Genomic DNA, 21639 nt, shown 5'->3' on the forward strand with positions numbered 1-21639 from the left:
AATATTTCCACGTGAAATAGCCAAAAAATTAAGAACATAGCGGGGAATAGTCGGAGAATTTTTATTTTTTTATAGCATCTTTTTTTATAGCATTTTATATCAAGTTTCTGGCATCAAACTAAGCAAGTTGCGCTCAAAATAAAGTTGGCCCTTTTTTTTTTACTAAACAAACCTGAAAATGTCCCCCTATTTAGCACCCCAAATAAAATTAATCGTTAGCGCTTTACCATTTACTTTCTATATGTATTGCTTATATGATCTGTAAGTTTGATCGGTTCTAAGTTCTTATTTATGAAAAAATTTGGTTTTAAAAAGTTTTTATTTTGGAAAAATGCCCTTTTTTAAAAATATCTTAAAAAGTTTAGCAAGGGCGGATCCAGTCCCGAGAATTTAAAAACATATAAATTTAAATATTTGCAGTTCAAATATTTTTAGTTTCGAACACATTTCCCACACGAGAAAAATGTTTTTAGTTTTGTGCTGAACGGTAGTAAAGGCTATGCTGAACGAGGTAAAGTGTGAGGTAACCTAAGCTATACATTTATCATAAAAAAAGTTCATGTCCCGTTCTCCCCCCGCCCCCCAAAAATCGGTCCTGGATCCGCCTTTAAGTATTAGTGATACGAAAAATCTCAAAAAGTAAAGAAACGTAGGTTTTGCTTTCATAAATATTTTGGTTTTATTTTGTTTTTCTGTACGTTTGGATTTTAATTAATTGGATAAGATATGGCTGTTCAAAATTTGCATGCACTTGTGATTAGTGACTCGTTCAAGCTCTTTTAAATAAAACCCTTTCAAAAATTGAACCGGTGAAACTTACAAGTCATATAAAAAAAAGTTAAGTAATTTATAAAGCGATAATGATTAGTTTTATTTGGGAGTGTTACCTACATAGGGGGAGATTTTCACAATTTTTTTTAACAAAAAAAGGCTTTAACTGTATTTTGAGCATAACTCGCCTAGTTTTGATGCTACAAATTTACAGTTGAGTCGGCGAGTCTTTACCCGTGCGTCATTAATACCTGGCGAGATAAAACACATACTTTTCATTTAGCATCATTCTCTTCCACGCATGAAATTAATGACAAACCAGCTGCCGCCTGTTATTAAGTAAAGACACATGTTATCTTTATGAACGATTTAGACTCAGAGTCATTGAAAAGAGATAGGTACAAAGAAAGGCGATTGGGGATGTCTTCACATATTTTAAGTACAATTTCTGACGTTTTGGTTTGTTTACTTTTGTGGCTGTAAGTTTGTTGAATTTTTTGCTATTATTTTATCGAATTTTTGCATTTTGAAGTTTTTTATAGTATACAAACAGTTGTTTTCACAACTAATTTTATATTGGAGTTAGAAATTTTGTAATAAGTTTATGTTATTTTACGATAAATTTTGACAACATACAAAGCTAACCTCATTGTTGACACAGTTGAATGCTTATGTTTAAGGTTCCGCCAAAGTGAATAAAATAACAAAAAGAAAATATTTATTTATTGAATTATTTTCTAAATTGTTTATTTATTTATTAATCAATGATAATAAAATAATTTATTAGGCTACTTCAAATGTAGCTGTAATTATGCACCAAAATTTTAAAGCAAAACTTAAATTTGACATTCTATTTATTTGATAACGTCAAATTTTATACTATAACCCGTGATCGTAATAATATCCACTTGCCGTTGCGTTTAGTAAATTTCTGACTTATTTCGTATGCTTTAAATGATGACGCACGGGTAAAGACTCGCGGACTCAACTGTATATGAAAAATAAAAGTAAATCTTTTTTTAAACACTTTAAAAAAGTTTTAATGAGTTTTCCCCGAAAAGTGCTTCATTTTTTGGTTATTTCACGGTGAAATATTCGATTTGGAATTTGACGAATAAGAACAATTTTTCATGAGCTACAAGTTTTTGCTTTAATAGAATTAATTTTTTTTCATTTTTTTATAAGCTACATTTTTGCTAAGAATATTTTTTCGATCAAATACATACTTACTTTTTGAGTTATTTGCGACCACTTGAAAACGAGGTTTTTTTGTTGAACAATAAACATTTTAACTCAAAAAGTATTGACTTGATCACTTCAATGGTGACACTGAAAATTACTGGGTGTCTCCATATTTCACGTTCATTTACTGGGCTATAACACATTAAGTTTTTGTTACACATGTCAAATTTAGTAATGTTTTAAAAGGGGCCCCATTTCCAATTATGCAGGGGGTCCGACGTATTTTGTTACGCCATTGGTAACAGGGCCAGTGCTACGCTTCAACCGCCCATTATTACCCCTGGTAATAATAGAGAAGCTTATTATATTATTATATGTTTAGGTAAAATAGAAATAATGGACAAAAAATTTGGAAATAAAATGGAAATGGACTCATATGTGTAAAGAATTAATCATTTAAATAGTTTGTTATTAAGGATTTAACGGAATTTAATCTATTTTTTACCTTAGGAACACAACATCTTGCTTTGACCGTATTATCGGCGTAGGCTATGACTAAAATTGGATAATCTGGACATACTCGTGTTGCTTTCTGTAACTGTACTTTTTCGAGCATAACCGAACATCTTAAATAATGTACTAAATATTTGTTATTATTCTTTGTTGTCCGAATATTCATATCTAGAGCGCTCTGCATCTCCATCTCTATAAAATCCCTAAAAACAACCAATAATATAAAGATAACATAATATAGAAAATATAACGTGAAAATATACACGGTGACCCATCCTATATGCGTCGGTCGCTGTACAAAAAACGACTTATTATTCAAAGTTTATAGAAATATACAGGGCTATTAACACAAGTTAAAATTAATGTGAATTATACAGGTTGCCCAAAATAAGGGGCATATCAAAGTTATATCAATCAGGTCAGATTAAATTAGAATATACAGGGTGTAACAAAAATACAGGTCATAAATTTAATCGCGTATTCTGGGACCTAAAATAGTTCGATTGAACATAACTTACCTTAGTACAAATGGAAAAAAAGTTACAGCCCTTTGAAGTTACAAAATGAAAATCGATTTTTTCCAATATATCGAAAACTATTAGAGATTTTTTGTTAAAAATGGACATGTGGTATTGTTATGGCGGTAGTATTTTAAGAAAAAATTATAATGAAATTTGGACACCCCATAAAAATTTTATGGGCGTTTGGTTCCTTTAAACCCCCCCAAACTTTTGTGTACGTTTCAATTTAATTATTATTGTAGCGTCATTAGTTAAACACAAGTTTTTAAAAACTTTTTTGTCTCTTAGTACTTTTTCCAAAAGTCAGTTTTTATCGAGATATTTGAATATTTGTCAAATCCACCACAGATTTGTATATGGTAAAGTACGATTATGGAGACTTGGTAATAATATGAAAATTTATTTATGATTTACATTTTTAGGTATATTTTGAACCATATTAAAAAAGAAGCCACATCTCGATAAAAGATGCTTTATCAAAAAAATACAAAGAGGCAAAAAAGTTTTAAAAACACTGTGTTTAACTAATGGTACCGCAGTAATAGTTTAATTGGAACGTACATAAACATTTGGGGGGTTTAAAGGAACAAAACCCTCATAAAATTTTTATGTAAACTTAAAAAAGAAGCCGCAACTCGATAAAAACTGCCTTATCGAAAAAGAGGCAAAAAAGTTTTAAAAATATTTAATTTAACTAATGGCACCAGAATAATAATTTATTTGAAACGGACACAAAAGTTTGGGGGGGTTTAAGGGAGCAAAACCCCCATAAAATTTTTATGGGGTGCACAAATTTCACTATAATTTTTCTTTAAGATGTTCTTGCCATAAGAATGCCACATGTCCATTTTCAACAAAAAATCTCTAATAGTTTTCGATATATTCGAAAAAATCGATTTTCATTTTGTAACTTCAAAGGGCTGTAACTTTTATTGTGTGCATATTTGCACTAAGGTAAGTTAGGTTCATTCGAACTATTTTTGGTCCCAAAATATGTGGTTTAATTTATGACCTATATTTTTGTTACACCCTGTATAATAAGAACACATTCTACACTGTATATGTTGTGTTGCGAATTTCTAACTGAGTTCGGCCCTGGTGAGCCTAGCAGTCAACAAGCGTCGCCACTGAGCCTATACGGCTTTTGTCATCGATTGTCATTTGTTTCGAGCTTCTGTCATATGTTGTATAATCTGTGGATACTATTAATATTATGGAGACCTACACAGAGGAGAGTAATCGAGATAGGACGACCTTGAAATTTGTGTACACGATTTTGCCTGTTTGCTTGGTTTCTCGCTAGGGTGGCGCTGGCGTAGAGATAGATGCTAGTTTTGCATTGGAGGGAATGTGAAAATTTCGAAAATAATTAATTATTCGTAGTTAATATAAGATTACTGGTTTTGGTGGTTAATATTATTTAAATATGAGTGCCAAGAAAGCTTACACTAAAAGAACTTGCTTCGTACCGGGATTTATATCGAGTTATCGTTCCGATAAAAAATTCAAAAGGGAACTTAACGAATACTTTTTAAAAAGATTTGTCTTTATGTTATTTATAACGTTCATGGATTATATTAGCTTGTATGTTATTTCCTTCGGTGTAAATAAAATTTGTGTTTTACCTGTTATTGGTTTTTATTTTAACCTGAAAGTTATAATGATAATAGTAAAGAGGATCTTGAAAGTTTTTCTGTCGAAACAATGCATTTTTTAACACAAAATATTTCACAAAAATTAACACTAATTTTATAAAAGTCAGACTGTCGTCTGTAGTTAATTTACAAATATTTTTATTAACTAATTTAAACATTTGTATATAAGCTTTCAGAATATAAATAAAATGTACAAAAGAAGAAGCATTTTAAATTTTGATAAAAGGAATAATTCAAAAAAATTTTGATCAATAAACTTCAAATAATTTAAATAGCTTTTTAAACTTTTTAACTTTTTGAAAACAATGAAGTACAGTTAAGTTCAATTTTTTCAAGTAACAAACTTTTTGATATCAATTAATTTGCAGTTTAAATACCATTGGTATATAAATGTGGCAGTTAGATAATAATATGACAAAATATTTCCGCTTCAAAATAAGCTGTCCCACATTAAAGTAATGACAAATTTAAATTTGATGTCACACCTCCATCTACAATGGTATAGAAAGAATACACTTTTTACCACACGTCGATATGTTATAAAGTTAAAATAATTTATTTTTGGCATAAAACATATTCAGCACTAATCAACCAATAAATTAATGTCTAATTACGCTAAAAACATTAGTAAAATGAGTTGAATATTAAAAGTCCATAAGAGCTAATGTATTTGTAGCATCTATTCAAACACTTGCGCCTCTGGCGGTCACTGCTTAAAGCTGAATTATTAGAGGTTGAAAAGTTAGCCCACAAACGATGCATTGCGTTTCCACTCCTTCTTACAGGTCTCCATAATTAATATATATCGATTGTCATTAGTTTCGAGCTTCTGTCATATGTTGTATAATCTGTGTATACTATTAATATACACGGATTATACGACATATGACAGAAGCTCGAAACAAATGACTGTGAATGAAAAGCCCTATTCGCGAACTCAATCGACTATTCGCGGTGTGCAAGTACTTGGAAAGGGAAACGAGAAACGACCGTGCGCGAGTCGCGGAGAAATATTGCAACTATCTTAAATAATTCATATTGTCAATTGAAATTGTCAAATTGACGTATATTTCATACCTTCTGTCATTGACGCAGATAAATTATATATTGCTCCACAATATTGATATGATATGCAATTATTATATAAAGGTAAATTTAATTAATTGTATTTTGCTTGCAGTACTGCATTTTAATAACTGATTTTATTTACTACATACAATTGTTTACGTTTGCTAAACATAACATGCATCTTATTTTTTCTTCTTATTATTTTTTTGGACTATGGTCTTGACAATTATCCAGCAACCAGGACTAATATAATTGGCCAATATAATTAAAAGTGCGAATAAAAGTACAGAGCGTAGAAATAGAGGTCGCTTTGCCGAACTTGCACGGTCCCAATAGCTGGCAGTGCAGTTGCATGAAAATGGCCGATGTAATTGGGATAACGTATTTTGATGTAATTAGTATTTTTATTGATGTAATTAATTGATATAAGTAAATCATTCATGAAATAAACACATCCGACAAGCATTCAAACGACGTTAATACATAGGTTAACAGATGATTTGTTTAAATTTTCATTCCAATTCCTCTAGTTCCAAATAAGCGGCAGCACCCTCGCTTGAGTTCGCGAATAGAAGGATCGAGACTGCCGTGAACCCGAATGTCAAGTCTAGAGTTTACGCGGCGAGGTAAAAAAGCTGCATCGATGGTTCGGGAACAAAATCAAATCATATAAATATAGACCGGGCAGTATCGTCGCCCCCCTAGGGAAATTATTGCAATTCGATTTTTTTGCACAAACTTGCTCAAAAAGAGGTCCTTATAACATATCCACAGGGTGCCGTAGTCGAAAAATTGTTTAAACAATTTTTTTTAAACAAATTCACAAAAATAATTTTTTCAATTCGAACAATATTTTTTCAGATAATTTGGATTATTCTGAGAAAAAAATGTTTCATTTTTGTCATTTTTCTCTAAAATTGATTGTTGTCGAGTTATATGCGATTAAAAATTTGAAAAATGCGAAAATGGCCATTTTCAAGTCTTAATAACTCGATTAAAAATTATTATTATGAAATTCATAAAGTGACCAAATCAGTTTCAAACCCCTTCTTCAAGGTCCTGAAGAGATTTTTGTCATTATTTTATTACAAAGCTGCTATTTTTAATTATTAACAATTAGCGCTATAGTCCAACTGTATCGTCACCCCCGTTAGCGAAACTACATACTTCGATTAGATTTTTTTTCACAAACTTACTCAAAAAGAGGTCCTTATAACATATCCACAGGGTGCCGGGCGGTGTCGTGGTCGAAAAATTGTTTAAACTGTTTTTTTAAACAATTTCACAAAAATAATTTTTCATTGCGAACGATTTTTTTTTAGATAATTTGGATTATTCTGAGCAAAAAAGGTATCTTGTGATTTTTCTCTAAAATTGATTGTTGTCGAGTTATATGGCCATTTTCGCATTTTTCAAATTTTAAATCGCGTATAACTCGACAACAATCAATTTTAGAGAAAAATCACAAGAGACCTTTTTTACTCAGAATGTCTCAAATTATCTTAAAAAAATTTGTTCGAAGTGAAAAATTATTTTTGTGAATTTGTTTAAAAAAATTGTTTAAACAGTTTTTCGACCATGACACCGCCCGGCATCTATGCATATGTTATAAGAACCTCTTTTTGAGTACGTTTGTGCAAAAAAAATCGAATCCAAATAATTTCACTAACGGGGGCGACGATACATCCTGGACTATAGCGCTAATTGTTAATAATTAAAAATAACAGCTTTGTAATAAAATAATGACAAAAATCTCTTCAGGACCTTAAAGAAGGGGTTTGAAACTTGATTTGGTTACTTTTTGACTTTTATACTAATAATTTTTAATCGAGTTATTAAGCCATGAAAATAGCCATTTTCGCATTTTTCAAATTTTTAATCGCATATAACTCGACAACAATCAATTTAAGAGAAAAATAACAAGAGCCCTTTTTTGCTCAGAATGATCCAAATTATCTAAAAAAATTGTTCGAAATGAAAAAATTATTTTCTAGAATTTGTTTAAAAAAATTGTTTAAACAATTTTTCGACCACGGTACTGCCTGGCACCCTGTGGATCTGTTAACAGGGGCCTCTCTTTGAATAAGTTTGTGCAAAAAAATCGAATCGGAATAATTTCGCTAGCGGGGGCGACGATACTGTCCGGTCTAATATAAGTTTTAAGTTGGAACGTATTCAGTTGTTGTTTTTGTAACGCGGTTGTAATTTTAATGTCGGTTTATTAGATAAATTAATGTCGTAATGTAAATTGATATTCTGATTGCATTGCATTGTATTTTATTTTATAAATGTATATAAATTAAGTTTTTAAAAAATAATAAATAAGGGTAATTCCAAAATCTTGCAAATAATACATAAAATATAATTTCAGTGATTTTCTTTGAGGGGGTAGGCGCAAAATTTCGGCTACAATACTTTTTAAATGCATTACTTTTTTTTGATTAGGTATTTTTGAAAAATTTAAACGCAGAATGAAAGAGTTCATATTATCGAGGGCCATAAGTCCCTGAAAACTTCTATAATGTTTATTTTGATAAGTTACAAGGGTGAAAAAAAAGAGAAAATTTAGTGTGATTTTTAATTTCAAATAACTCATTCAAAAGAAACTTTTTGGTTATTCTAAGGGATGTTCGGCCCTCAGTAAAAATGTAATCTTTCATTCTGCGCACGATACACTCAGACCGGTATGCCGACACGCAGAGAAAGCAAGTAAATGCTAAGTCTATTGCTCTCACACTGTGACGTCACTGCGAAGCAACTTGAACATCAGTAATATTGGTTTACGAGAATAATACAATATAATATTCGCTTAAAAGAAGATAAAGAAAGCATTTAAACTTTATTATTTAAATTAATATAATGTAATGCTAATTTAAATTGTATTAAAAGCTACATAAACATAATTCCATTAAATATATAAGTAAAAATAAATAAAAAATTAATGACTAAACATGAACTGAAAAAACGGTTTTTGTTTGAAGAAAATGTAAAATTGCTTGCGCAAACATTCAGTTTGTAATCTGTTGTAAATATAAAAAAGAAAACAAATGTCTAGCTTATGAATTTTTACAATTTAAAACAGTATTACAGGTATTAAAATTGTACAAAGTTAGTTTAAAAAATATGGAAGTTACAATGAAAAACGTACAATTTATAATATGTGCCCTTTACTCAAACAGGTATTATGCTTGCCCTCAATTCTACATTATTAGAATGTTGCCTTAGGCTTCCCAGCATACCTTGTATTAAACAATAATTATATATTCTCAGTTGCATTATTATCTTGATGTTCTTCTAGAGGTTTTATCAAACAGTCTTCTCCGTCTTCTTCGGTGTTTAAATTTTCTGTAAATACAGCAGCTGAGTTTTTGCCTAGTATGTACCACCTCAGTCGATACATAAAATCTAGGGGATGAGGATGGTCATTACTGGCCCCCATTCCTCTAATGCAAGAGAAAAAGTTTTCAATTATATCCTGGTTCAGCCGTGATGTTAAAACGTAATCTACTTTATAATTGACATGAAGATAATCGTATTATTGCTCCAAAGATTTATTTGTTAGCAATATACCTTTTTGGAATGGAATAAAAGATGTGTGTTTCCCTACGGTCATAGTACCAATAGGTCTGGATCCCGCATATGAAAAAAAAGTTGATTAATAGCCAGCTGAAAATTTGTTAATAGCTTAAGGGTGTCTAGTCGGATAAACTTTGATATATGGGAACACTGAAACAGGGGCAGTTTTAATTGTGGAACAGGTTAAAAATTTGGAACGGTCAGACTACGAAAACGGCACATTTAATTTGTCCGACAGACTAGACTTAAACTCTCCGAACAGAGATTAAACTCTCATGCAAAAATCAGACTGCTATTTATCACCAAATGAGCGTTTTAATGAGTGGAACATTTAGAATATGGAAGTTACAATGAAAAACAAATTGCAGGAATTATGACAGGTGATAAATAGCAGTCTGATTTTTGCATGAGAGTTTAATCTCTGTTCGGAGAGTTTAAGTCTATCCTGTCGGACAAAATAAATGTGTCGTTTTCGTGCTATGACCGTTCCAAATTTTTAACCTGTTCCACAATTAAAACTGCCCCTGTTCCAGTGTTCCCATATATCAAAGTTTATCCGACTAGACACCCTTAAGCTATTAACAAATTTTCAGCTTGTTATTAATCAACTTTTTTTCATACGCGGGATCCAGACCTACAATTATTTTTGATACTTCTGTCAATAACTGTTTCTGGTTTTCCAGATCTGTTCAAAAACATTTTTTGTTGGACAATTTCCCGTTAATTTTGACCGAGAGTTAAGTAGGTCGAACCAATTATTTATTAATAATATAAAATCTGAAACCATTTTCCAAGGCGTATTCACCAGCATCAAACCATTTTCACCACAATATTCAACTGCTTTAGAAACAGAGCGTGATAGCAATTGGACTGCAGGTCTAACTTTTTGTCGCTGAGAACCTTTCAGTTCAAAATGATGTTTGGTAATTTTATACGCTATTGATAGACCCGTTGTAGATATATCCAGCAATTTCACTAAACAAGTTTTGTCAATCAATGTACCGTCTAGCCAAAACCCACTGTCCAACAAATGATTCCTTCAAAGTTTCATAAGATGGGATACATCAGAAAAAAAAATATTTTTAACAAATCAATTTTAACTAATTAAATTATTTAAATTATTATACATTATACCTATTATTATATTAAATTACTAAATTATATTATTTTAACTGACTACTTTAACTAATCTAACTTATTTGGTTATATAATACAAATAATACAAACGTAAATTTCAAATTAAATCACCATCGAATTACTGTGTCTAACCGTTAACAAAGCTGTCTGATGTATTTCGCGCGTTCGTCTTGCTTCACAGTGACATCAATGCGCCAGGCCGACGGGTTTTAGGATCTTCAGCCGGCATACCGGTGTGAGTGTATCGTGATTCTGCGTTTAAATTAAAAAAAAATATTTATGAATGCATTTAAAAACACTGCAGCCGAAATTTTGCGCCTACGCCCTTAAATATAAGTGTATAAAAAATATAAATCATAATCAAATCAGTCAATACGTGTAACAGTTGTCAGGAATTTTCAAGTATCTCGATAGGCTGTTTGCTTTTATTCCGATTCTTGTTTGTCCACTGTATCCAACGCTAACAAACTCAATAAGGAACTATGTATACTTACTTGAGTATTTCAGTTTCGGCGTGCTGTATTTTCCTACTGATCATATCAAGTTTATCACTACATTTTACTTTAGTGGTGACCGGAAGATCTCCAGAATTATTTAATTGTGATCTTAGATTTGTAAGTAACTTATCGAGTATCGGTTGCTAAAACGTAAAATATACATTATTAGTTATAAACAGAAATTACATATTGAAAATGTATAAACATTTTCAGTTTCTTTGCAACACGAAAATGCGGCAGCTGCATAATGCTCTGGTTAAATCGGAGAGTGCAGGAAGAGTCTATACCGGTTTCGGAGGTTTTTCCTCCTCATCAGTAGTCCCATATCCTCTTCTCTCCGACTTTTCCAGGCATCACACATTGGGCGTTTCCGAATTGCAAAGAAAGAAATGTCACGGATGAACTAGAGCCATCTACCGAAAAACAAAGTAAGTTATCAATCGAAGTAGCACAGAAAACGACAATAAGTATCGTTCCCATACCACCAGATTGACAACAGGTGGAATACTTTCTTTGGTTACACCTCCTGAGATTTTCAAAATTTATAAATCATACAGGATGCCGAGGAAATTAAGATGTGAAAATTTTAAATAAATCACAACTCATCTGCTCAGCGTGGTAAAAGTTCCAACAAGAAAGATTCCAACAAGAAAGGAATCTTTCTTGTTGGAACTTTTACGACGCTGAGCAGATGATTTGTGAATCATTTAAAATTCTCTCATCTTAATTTCCTCAGCATCCTGTATGATTTATCCTGTATGAAAATCTCGGGAGGTTGTAACCAAAGAAAGTATTCCACCTGTTGTCAATCTAGTGGTATGGGAACGATATTTATTGTCGTTTTCTGTGCTACTTCGATTGATAACTTACTTTGTTTAGAAATTATTGAATAAATAAAAAATATAATACTTGTATATAGGGTGATGTGTAAGTATTGTGAGAACCAGAGTTCTGGTCTTCATCCCTTAGCAATCCATTGATTCACAAATGATTAGGGCGTGCTATAAGCATCTCTGAATCCGATGCTGAGGATACAGAACTGGTCCATGTTAGCATGAAAATTGAGGAGAGGATCAGCTCCTGGTCTTCTCTATAGATGAAGAAACCTACAGAAAGCTGAAGGGAAAGAACTACAAACTTACTATGGACTTGGTAGGGTAACCTTCAGAGATATGCAAGTCAAGAACGATAAGTCTAAGGGTAGTTCATATTAACCTCTAACACTGCAAGGCAGTCCTTGTAGTGCTTGGGAGGCCTCTTGATATTACCCTTATACAAAAAACCTTGAAAAACCTAAGGGAGGTGAAAGATTTTGGGTTAAATGGAGAACTGATCTACAGTAGATCTACTGAGGTCCCCGGATCTGTGTGACTGTCAGAAGGGGTTAGAAATACTGCCGTTAATTAATTTTTGTTCCAGTGACCTGATGGCAGTAAGAGTTAAGATCAGGGAGGGAAGTAGACCAAGAGATTATTCTGGGTACTGCCTATCTTCCTTCAGAAGCTGGTGAGCCGCTTCAGGAAAACAGGGATGCAGCTTCTCATCGGAAGGGATGAGTCATTAATGCAATTTATTATGGCAAATAATTTAGACATATTAAATGTAGACAAAAAACCGATTTTCATAACTAAAATTAGAAAGGAAGTAATATGCATTACAATAGCCTCAAATTTTCTGAGCAATTTAATATCAGAATGGCATGTGTTTGAAGAGAAGAGCTGCTCAGATCAAGAACACATAAGATACTCCTTAGAGGGAAAAGCAGTAAAAATGACTTTTTTGTGATTACAACCTACTACAAAATTACATATTTTTACCTTATCCATATTATCATCCACATGTTTTGAAAACGCCTCTATCTGTTCCACTAATTGAGTACCATTACGCCTAACTAATTGTGCTCTTTCACCTGTCACAGCTGTTAACGATGAAGTACTTCTTCCTAAAGATTTAATATTAGTTATGCAGAAATCTTCTATATCTGCCGTATTTAGAACATGTGTACCACAACATGGTTCCCTAAAAGTAGACAAAAAACGATTAAAAGTTGAATATAAAACCATTAGGTAGAATTGCAAAAGAAATTCTTATAATATACACTCGGGTGCAAAAAAATCGATCCACTTAAAAATTTGGTCATTTTTCATGTCTCGAATTTCCTAAACCTGCTGTCCGATTTAAGTGATTTTTTTTTACCATGTTATAGCCTTATTCATTAACAATATCGCTGTAATAATATTGTTGCTAGACAGATAAACTGTCATTGTATACCGGGTGTACGAATCAAACTGTGTTTTTTCTCACAGTTCGCATCACCATGTGGACTATTCTAGCATTTATAAAATACTGAAATTAAAACCCAACTATAGCCTCTGGTTTTCTAACATTCTGTTTTTAGATTCATTCGCTTATGTTGAATAATAAAAAATTTAGGTACTTTAACAACTACACATGTTCTTCATCAATACACGGTGTTTCATGCCATGTCCTTCATCAGTACAGCAGGGGCGGCCCGTCGAGGTAGGCAAGGTAGGCGCCGCCTACCCTCTTCAAATGTAGTACCATAATATAAATTATTGATATAAATTACTTATTTCAAAATTGTAATTTATAAATTTTGACACAATACCTACGATAAAATAGCAAAAATTATCCAAATTATTTTTAAAAATATCCAAAAAATTTTCTCCGTAGTTATAATTATTGTACGCTCCTTGTAGTATCAGTAGTACTGTATAAGATCCTATATTCTTCCTTGGTCAGGCACTTGAAAACGTAGCCTGAAATAGAACGACGCCAACACCGAATTAACGTGCGATCTCTCTCTGTTTACGCGAGCAGGCCTGCTACAGGTCTGCTGGTAGCTACCGTATTCTACGATTTTGAAAGCGGGCGGATCGGCACAGAGTCTTAAGTCCGCGTCCCACCATCAAATAATTTGATCAAACTGGTTTGAGCAAACTGAAAGTGACAGTTAGTGACGTCACATCCTGAGTGTTCATTGTGGATAATAATGAAAATTTTTAATTTTAAATAAAGTACAAACAAGTTAGACAACTCAATACAAAAAATTTGATCAAACTAGACTGATAGTGAGAGCACAGATTTTTAGAATTTCAAAAAAACTGCAATTGTGACGTCACTTTGACGTACTTCCTCAAGTACGTCAAGTTTGCTCAAACTGTTTGATCAAATTATTTGATGGTGAGACGCGGCCTTTATAGCCGGACCTACAAAATTTTATCAGTTGCTTCTCTTGTGTCTTGTGAAACTGTTTTAAATAATTGTTTTTTGATTTTGGCTGTTATTAGTAGGTTAAGTATTGAATAAAACTAGGTAGGACAATTTAAATTTGTTTATGAAAACTGAATAATAAACAGGTAAATTTGAGATCGGTCTATTGAAGGGCATTTTAATTTTATATTAATTTAGTAATAATTCACTGACGACAAATAAATCTGTGAATAGTTATTTGTCAGTCGTCCATTATATTTTTATTGTGCTTCAATACAATTTGGATAATTTAAAGTTAAACTGACGAATTGTGTTATTAGATTATATAGATAATTAAAAATTTAAAGCGAGGTTAATTGTTAACTTATCAATTTATTCGAAGAGTAAATTATTATTTGATACATAAATAAAATAAGTAATATTTGACGTTGTTGAAACGTAGGTGTGTTAGTTTTATTGGTGGAAAAACTTTAGTCATCGAATATGAATATTTTAAACGATGTAATATGCAGTTTGATCAAGACGCCTTTTTCAAGGCGCCAAAATCAAGAAAGATCAGAAATTATTTCAATGGGCCGGCCTTTACCAAATTTAACAATTTTATCCACAGATAAGACAAAAGACAATCGACCATTTTCGAGATCGTTTAAAACAATATGGTATGAAAATCATAAATGGCTAAGCGGAAGTTATTTTAAAAATTCACTTTTCTGTTGGCCTTGTCTGTTGCTCTCAAATTTGAAGCAAAATGTTTGGGTGAGTCAGGGATATTCAGATTTGAAAAATTTATCAGCTAGTGTAAAAAAACATGAATCTTCGAAAGAACATTTAAACAATTGCTTAGGTTTAAAACGGTTAGAAAAAAATAAACAAACTATTGACAGTGCTTTAGCTGGACAAATTTCTCTATCTAATAAGATATATAATGAAGAAGTTGAAAAAGATTGAAGAAGTTGAAGAAATTGATGTTACAATTCTGTTAGTAAAACAAGAACTTTCATTTCGCGGTCGTGATGAGAGCCATAATTGTTCAAACATGGGTAATTTTAAAGAAATTTTTAATTTAGTAGTTAAACGCGATCAGGAAATCCAGGATCATGTTAAAAAATAGAAGGGGTGTTCACGGGTTTGTCAAAAACAATACAAAATGATTTAATAGATTGCCTTGCCGATTACGTAAAAAATGAAATTTCAACAGAAATTAATGAAAGTCAATTTTTTTCTATACTAGCGGACGATACTACTGATATATAGTATTTTTACTACAAAAGCGATATTACGTAGGTCAAAATTTTTGACATAAGAGAACTGTCAAAACATTAGAATGTGACTTTTCATTATTGCCATGTTTATTATAAACATGTCAAAACATTAGAATGTGACTTTTCATTATTGCCATGTTTATTATAAACATGGCAATAATGAAAAGTCACATTCTAATGTTTTTCTAAACATTAGAATGTGACTTTTCATTATTGCCATGTTTATTATAAACATGGCAATAATGAAAAGTCACATTCTAATGTTTTGACAGTTCTCTTACGTCAAAAATTTTGACCTACGTAATATCGCTTTTGTAGTAAAAACACTATAACCGAAAAATCACAGTGTACTTTAACAATCCGTTTTGTTAACAAAGTTGGTCAGGTAACAGAAAGATTTTTAGGGTTTTTAGAGAATAGATCTGCAGACGCTCTATATAGTTTAATTTCAAACGTGCTTGAGCCATATGATTACAAAAATAAATAAATTGCTCAATTTTACGATGGAGCAAGTGTAATGGCTGGCTCTTTAAACGGATTACAATCAAAAATTAAAGTAGATGCTCCAAAAGCAATTTTTACACATTGTTGCGCTCATAGATTACATTTAGTATTGCAAGACGGCTCAAAATGTATTACAAATTGTAGGATATTTTTTGTCGCCTACTCGAAGTATATGTGTAGCCTACCCGCATACTGAGGTCACGAGCCGCCACTGCAGTACAGGGTGTTTCTAAATAAGTGCGACAAACTTTAAGGAGTAATTTTACATGAGAAAATAATGACAATTTGCTTTATAATCATATGTCCGCAAACGCTTCGTTTCTGAGATACGGGATGTTCAATTTTTTTTTACAAACTGACGATTTATTTATTGCTTTAAAACCAGTTAAGATATGCAAATCAAATTTGGTGGCTTTTAAGACGTAGTTATTGCACATTTTTTGACATACAATTAAGAATTGTATATTCACCATTGGCGTGTATACGGGTAATATAATCGTTCATAATACCCTTTGCGCGCTAATGGTGAATATTAAATTCTTAATTGTATGTCAAACAAGCTGAAAATGAGAGCATTGTCATAACGAAAACTTTGTATATTTACGTATTTTAATTCATAATATGGAAAATTTCTATTATGAAAAGTAGTTTAGAATTAATAATTATGTTTTAATGTGCAATTATATCATTCTAATTTAAATTTTATGAACTATAAAGGTAGTTTACTCTTGATCGAAATTCATATTTTTTATATACCTCGTATAAAATTAATAAAATTTTATACAAGGTGTCCCAAAAGTAGTGGAACGGTCGAATATTTCGCGAACTGAACATCGGATCGAAAAACTGAAACATACGTGTTCAACCATTTTCAAAAATCTATCCAATGACACCAAACACCAACCTCCACTACACCCCCTGGAGGTGGGGTGGGGGGTAACTTTAAAATCTCAAATGGAAACCCCTAGATTTTCTTGCAGATTTGGATTCGTTACGTACAAGTAAGCAACTTTTATTCAAAACATTTTTTCGAACTGTGGATAGATGGCGCTATAATTGGGAAAAACGATTTATCCTGATACCATGGGTAAATTATAGAAACGGTCTAATATCTCGAGAAATACACTTCCAAATGAGAAACCAAACAAATTTTTTTAATACTTTTCGAAAACCTATCGAATAACACTAAACATGACCCTCCAACCCACCCCCCTGGAGGTGGGGTGGGGGGTAACTTTAAAATATTAAATAGCAACCCCCACTTTTTATTACAGATTCGGATTTTTCATGAAAAACTAAGCAATATTTATTCGAAACAATTTTTAGAATTGTTGATAGATGGCGCTTTAATTGGAAAAATACGATTTATTAGCGCCATCTATCAGCATTTTTAAAAAATGTTTCGAATAAATGTTGCTTAATTTTTCATGACGAATTCGAATCTGCAATAAAAAGTGGGGGTTGCTATTTAAGATTTTAAAGTTACCCCCCACCCCACCTCCAGGGTGTGCGTTGGAGGGTAATGTTTAGTGTTTATCGATAGGTTTTCGAAAAATATTAAAAACCTGTTTTTTGGTTTCTTATTTAGAATTGTATTTCTCGATATATTAGACCGTTTCTATAATTTACCTATGTAAATATGTGATATATTTACTATTTACCATCTATCCACAGTTCGAAAAAATGTCTTGCATAAAAGTTGCTTACTTTTACGTAACGAATGCAAATCTGCAAGAAAAACTAGGGGTTTCCATTTAAGATTTTAAAGTTACCCCCCACCCCACCTCCAAAGGGTGTAGTGGGAGTTGGCGTTTGGTGTCATTGGATAGATTTTTGAAAATGATTGAACACGTATTTTTCAGTTTTTCCATCCGATGTTTAGTTCGCGAAATATTCGACCGTTCCCCTACTTTTGGGACGCGGTTGCATCATAAATCTTAGAACAAGAAGAGCTTTTTATGAAGAATAACTTTTATTTGTCAAATTAAAAATAAAAGAGTTATAAATGAAAATGTTCTTGGTATCCATAATTTGAGAAAAATCTTCAAATATTTTTTTCCATTAGAAGGATGTACACAGACACAATACTGGCTAGTGATTTTAGTCAATAATTTTGCCAATTCGACAAAAAAATAATTTCTAAATAGTTAATAATTATTACTAAATAATTAGTAATTTTGCCAATTTCGGCAAAATTCTTAAAAAACAAAAAAATTACCTTCTACAATCACTATCCAGTAGGGAACGACTAGGTATACATAATATTTTAATTTTATAGCAAATGGAACAGTCCATTTATCATAAAGGGGAGGCCGTATTTATACTGGTATAAACCGTTTTAAAACTGTTAATAAATTATTGCTTTTAAAATATTTATACTCAAATTGTATTTTTGAACATCTTATTTATTTTATATAATAATTAAATTCACTATCAAATGTCATTGATGTTTTATTAATACTTAATTTAAAATTTAGTTTGACATTCACGAAGTGTCAAACTCAAATGTAAATAACCTATGCTTGGCAAATCGAGATTTAAAAAAAAAGTAGCCTACTTCCTAATCAACCATTTGAGCTGACGTTTAGTGCGTCTGTAGGAGATAACCGGATTGTGACGTCACATTTTAGACTTTGAGGTCGATTATCTCGAAGACGGTTAGATATATCGAAATGCCGTTTTCAGATTTGGATTCAGAAGGCAAAACTACATAAAAATCCATCGATACACCTGCTCTAAGTATTGCAGGAGCGGCAACGCAATAACACACAGACTTTTGCAAATTTATAAACGAAAAGTTTTCGTTGAAAATGTGCAATAACTACGTCTTAAAACCCACCAAATTTGATTTGCATATCTCAACTGGTTTTAAAGCAATAAATAAATCGTCAGTTTGTAAAAAAAATTAAGCATCCCTTCTCTCGGAAACGAAGCGTTTGCGGACATATGATTATAAAGCAAACTCTCATTATTTTCATATGTAAAATTACTCCTTAAACTTTGCCGCACTTATTTCTAAACACCCCTGTACTGATGACGAACATGGCTAGTTGTTAAAGTGCCTAACTTTTTTATTATCCAACATAAGCGAATGAATCTAAAAACAAAATGTTAAGAAAACCTGAGGCCATAGTTGGTTTTTAATTTCAGTATTTTATAAATGCTAGACTATTCCACAGGGTGTTGCGAACTTTGAGAAACAAACACAGTTTGATTCGTACACCCGGTATACAATGACAGTTTATTTGTCTAGCAACAATATTAATACAGCGATATTGTTAATGAATAAGGCTATCACATGGTAAAAAATCACTTAAATCGGATAACAGGTTTAGGAAAATCGAGACATTAAAAATGACCAAATTTTCAGTGGATCGATTTTTTTTGCACCCGAGTGTATTTTATAAAATTACTGACAGTGTAGGTATGTATCCTAAGGTCGAAAAACATCAACAGCATTATCCTTAAATTGGTACTATGCTTTGTTTTTAAACCAGGAGTAAACTAAAAAGACAGATTCACACCCAAGAAAGTCACTAGAAAAATCACCAAATACATCTAGTTTTTTGGTTGATCATATCGGCCTTCGATAGTAATCCATAAATATTATATTATACTGATACTTCACTAAAGAGTTTTAAAAAACTGCTTTTTATATAAAAGCAGACTAAAAATCTAAAAAATAAAGGAATAACGCAGAAAACACAAAAAATCGTCGATATAACTAAATTAACCTATGAAATGCAAATACATAGTGTCAAAATTTCGTAAATGTCAATAGTGTCAAAATTTCATAAGAGTGGAGTAAGTTTGTAAAAATCTAAAAAATAAAGGAATAACGCAGAAAACACAAAAAATCGTCGATATAACTAAATTAACCTAATCCACAAGGAAAAGAAAAAGGTTTTCCTGTAGTTGGCTGTATACCATCAATCACAAAATTGGAAAGAAATCCTTTGTAAAAGGTATAAAAATGTTTTTATTAAAAATCCCTTAAAAGGGCTACATCACAACAAAACGTTTTCGATTTTTATAAAAAATCATCATCAGTGTTCGATAAACTGGATGCTAGCTGAGCCACAAAAGAAAAATATTTGGGTAAAAACCCTTTACATAAAATATAGATGCCTTAAAAGTGCATACTTCAGTAAAAAGGCCTGTGATGGTCACATGGCAAACAGGATAATGCCCTAAGGTAAGGTATACAGGTTTCCCGACACGTGGGATCCAAATTGAGTTGATCACATTTCAATGACTTAATGGCAACCTATTAAATGCAAATACATAGTGTCAAAATTTCATAAATGTCAATAGTGTCAAAATTTCATAAGAGTGGAGTAAGTTTGCCTGAGGTTGGACCAATTACAAACATGCATTACGGCGCCGGCGTGGTAAATTTGAATTACTCCTCCTGGTTTAAAAACAGAGCATAATATTTTAATTTTCATTACACTTACCTAGATATTATACTACCACTATTAATCTCAATCAATCTAATCCCATTCTCAGGATAAATCTCTCCTGGAATAACAGTAACATTGGGCAAATGTAACAAATCCTGACTATTAATATTATTTGTATTTACAGTATCTCCCCTTTTAATAACCGCCAAAATGTCTTTTTCAACTTGTTCGAGCTCTTCTTTGGACAACTTGTCTCCAAATATGGCAACATCGAAGTTTAGGAACTGATCGGTGACTTTACTCGACTTCTGACAAGTGGCAAGCTTGACTTTCTTCAAAGCTGCGTTCAACAGATGCGCACTGGTATGATTGCGCATACAAGACAGTCTAAGAGTTGGATCTATTTCAATTGTTCCAATGGATAAACACTTTAAATGTTCATTCGGTGTAGAATTATTTGATTTGAAAATTCCTTTATGAAGAATATATCCGTTTAAATTTTCTAAAGATTCTACTTCGAATATTCCATTTTGAAAAATGATCTTTCCTTTATCGGATATTTGACCTCCAGCTTCGCTGTATAGATTTGTTTGATTTAAAAGTACAGAACAATGTTCATTATCACTAATTGTATCTACACTCTGAGAGTTTTTAAATATTTTCAAGATTTTTGTTTGAAGTTCTGGAAAAACGTATCCACAGTCTTTTGCTTTCGAGTAATTGTATTTATACAGATCATCCGTTTTTGGAAGTGCCATCTCTGTTAAGTATGAATAAATTTCTGAATTTTGTATCACGCTATTCTTCTTGGAATTCAGTTTGGCCAGTTCTAGTTCTTTATTAAAACTATCTACGTTAAAGCTAAGATCAAGGGCTTTTGCTAGTTTTGTTATGTTCTCCTCGTCTAATCCGTGAGTATCGTATAGTGTAAAAGCAGTCTTGGCGTCTATTTCGTTGGTTAAACTAGAGGCTATGTCTTTGTATGCACTAGCAAAGTTGCGAGTTTCTATGACGTCGAGGTCCAGTAGTTTCGGATTTTCTGTTACACATTTTTGCCAGTCTTTCGATGCGGATTGTCGGAGAGATTTGTACACATCCTCTTCGTAGTCTATAATTTGATGAACCTACAAGATGAAATATAATTAATATGTGAAATTCGGCAAATATAATTAAAATATCTAACAATAAAACACTGAAACCATGTGTTTTCTATACTTCCACAAAATTTATTATAACTATGTGACTACAGCTGTTTCGGCAGAGTGCATTTCTCAAGTGATTTAGTTTACTATGCGTTTGCCTTTTTAAAGTCTTTA

General features: G+C 31.9%; 1 protein-coding gene across 1 annotated transcript in view; it reads right to left on the reverse strand.

Moving 5' to 3' along the window:
- Nucleotides 1-21639, reverse strand: part of LOC114334129 (alanine--tRNA ligase, mitochondrial) — a 43609-nt gene that overhangs the window by 1555 nt on the left and 20415 nt on the right. Inside the window, exons 8-11 of the mRNA XM_050649957.1 lie at nt 20378-21447; nt 12738-12939; nt 10918-11063; nt 2459-2669 (exon numbers count right to left, since the gene is read on the reverse strand). Coding sequence (XP_050505914.1) covers nt 2459-2669; nt 10918-11063; nt 12738-12939; nt 20378-21447 — 1629 coding nt within the window. The remainder of the gene's footprint in view (nt 1-2458; nt 2670-10917; nt 11064-12737; nt 12940-20377; nt 21448-21639) is intronic.

The sequence above is a fragment of the Diabrotica virgifera genome, chromosome 4 (assembly GCF_917563875.1).
Source record: "Diabrotica virgifera virgifera chromosome 4, PGI_DIABVI_V3a".
Classification (NCBI taxonomy): Eukaryota; Metazoa; Arthropoda; class Insecta; order Coleoptera; family Chrysomelidae; genus Diabrotica; species Diabrotica virgifera.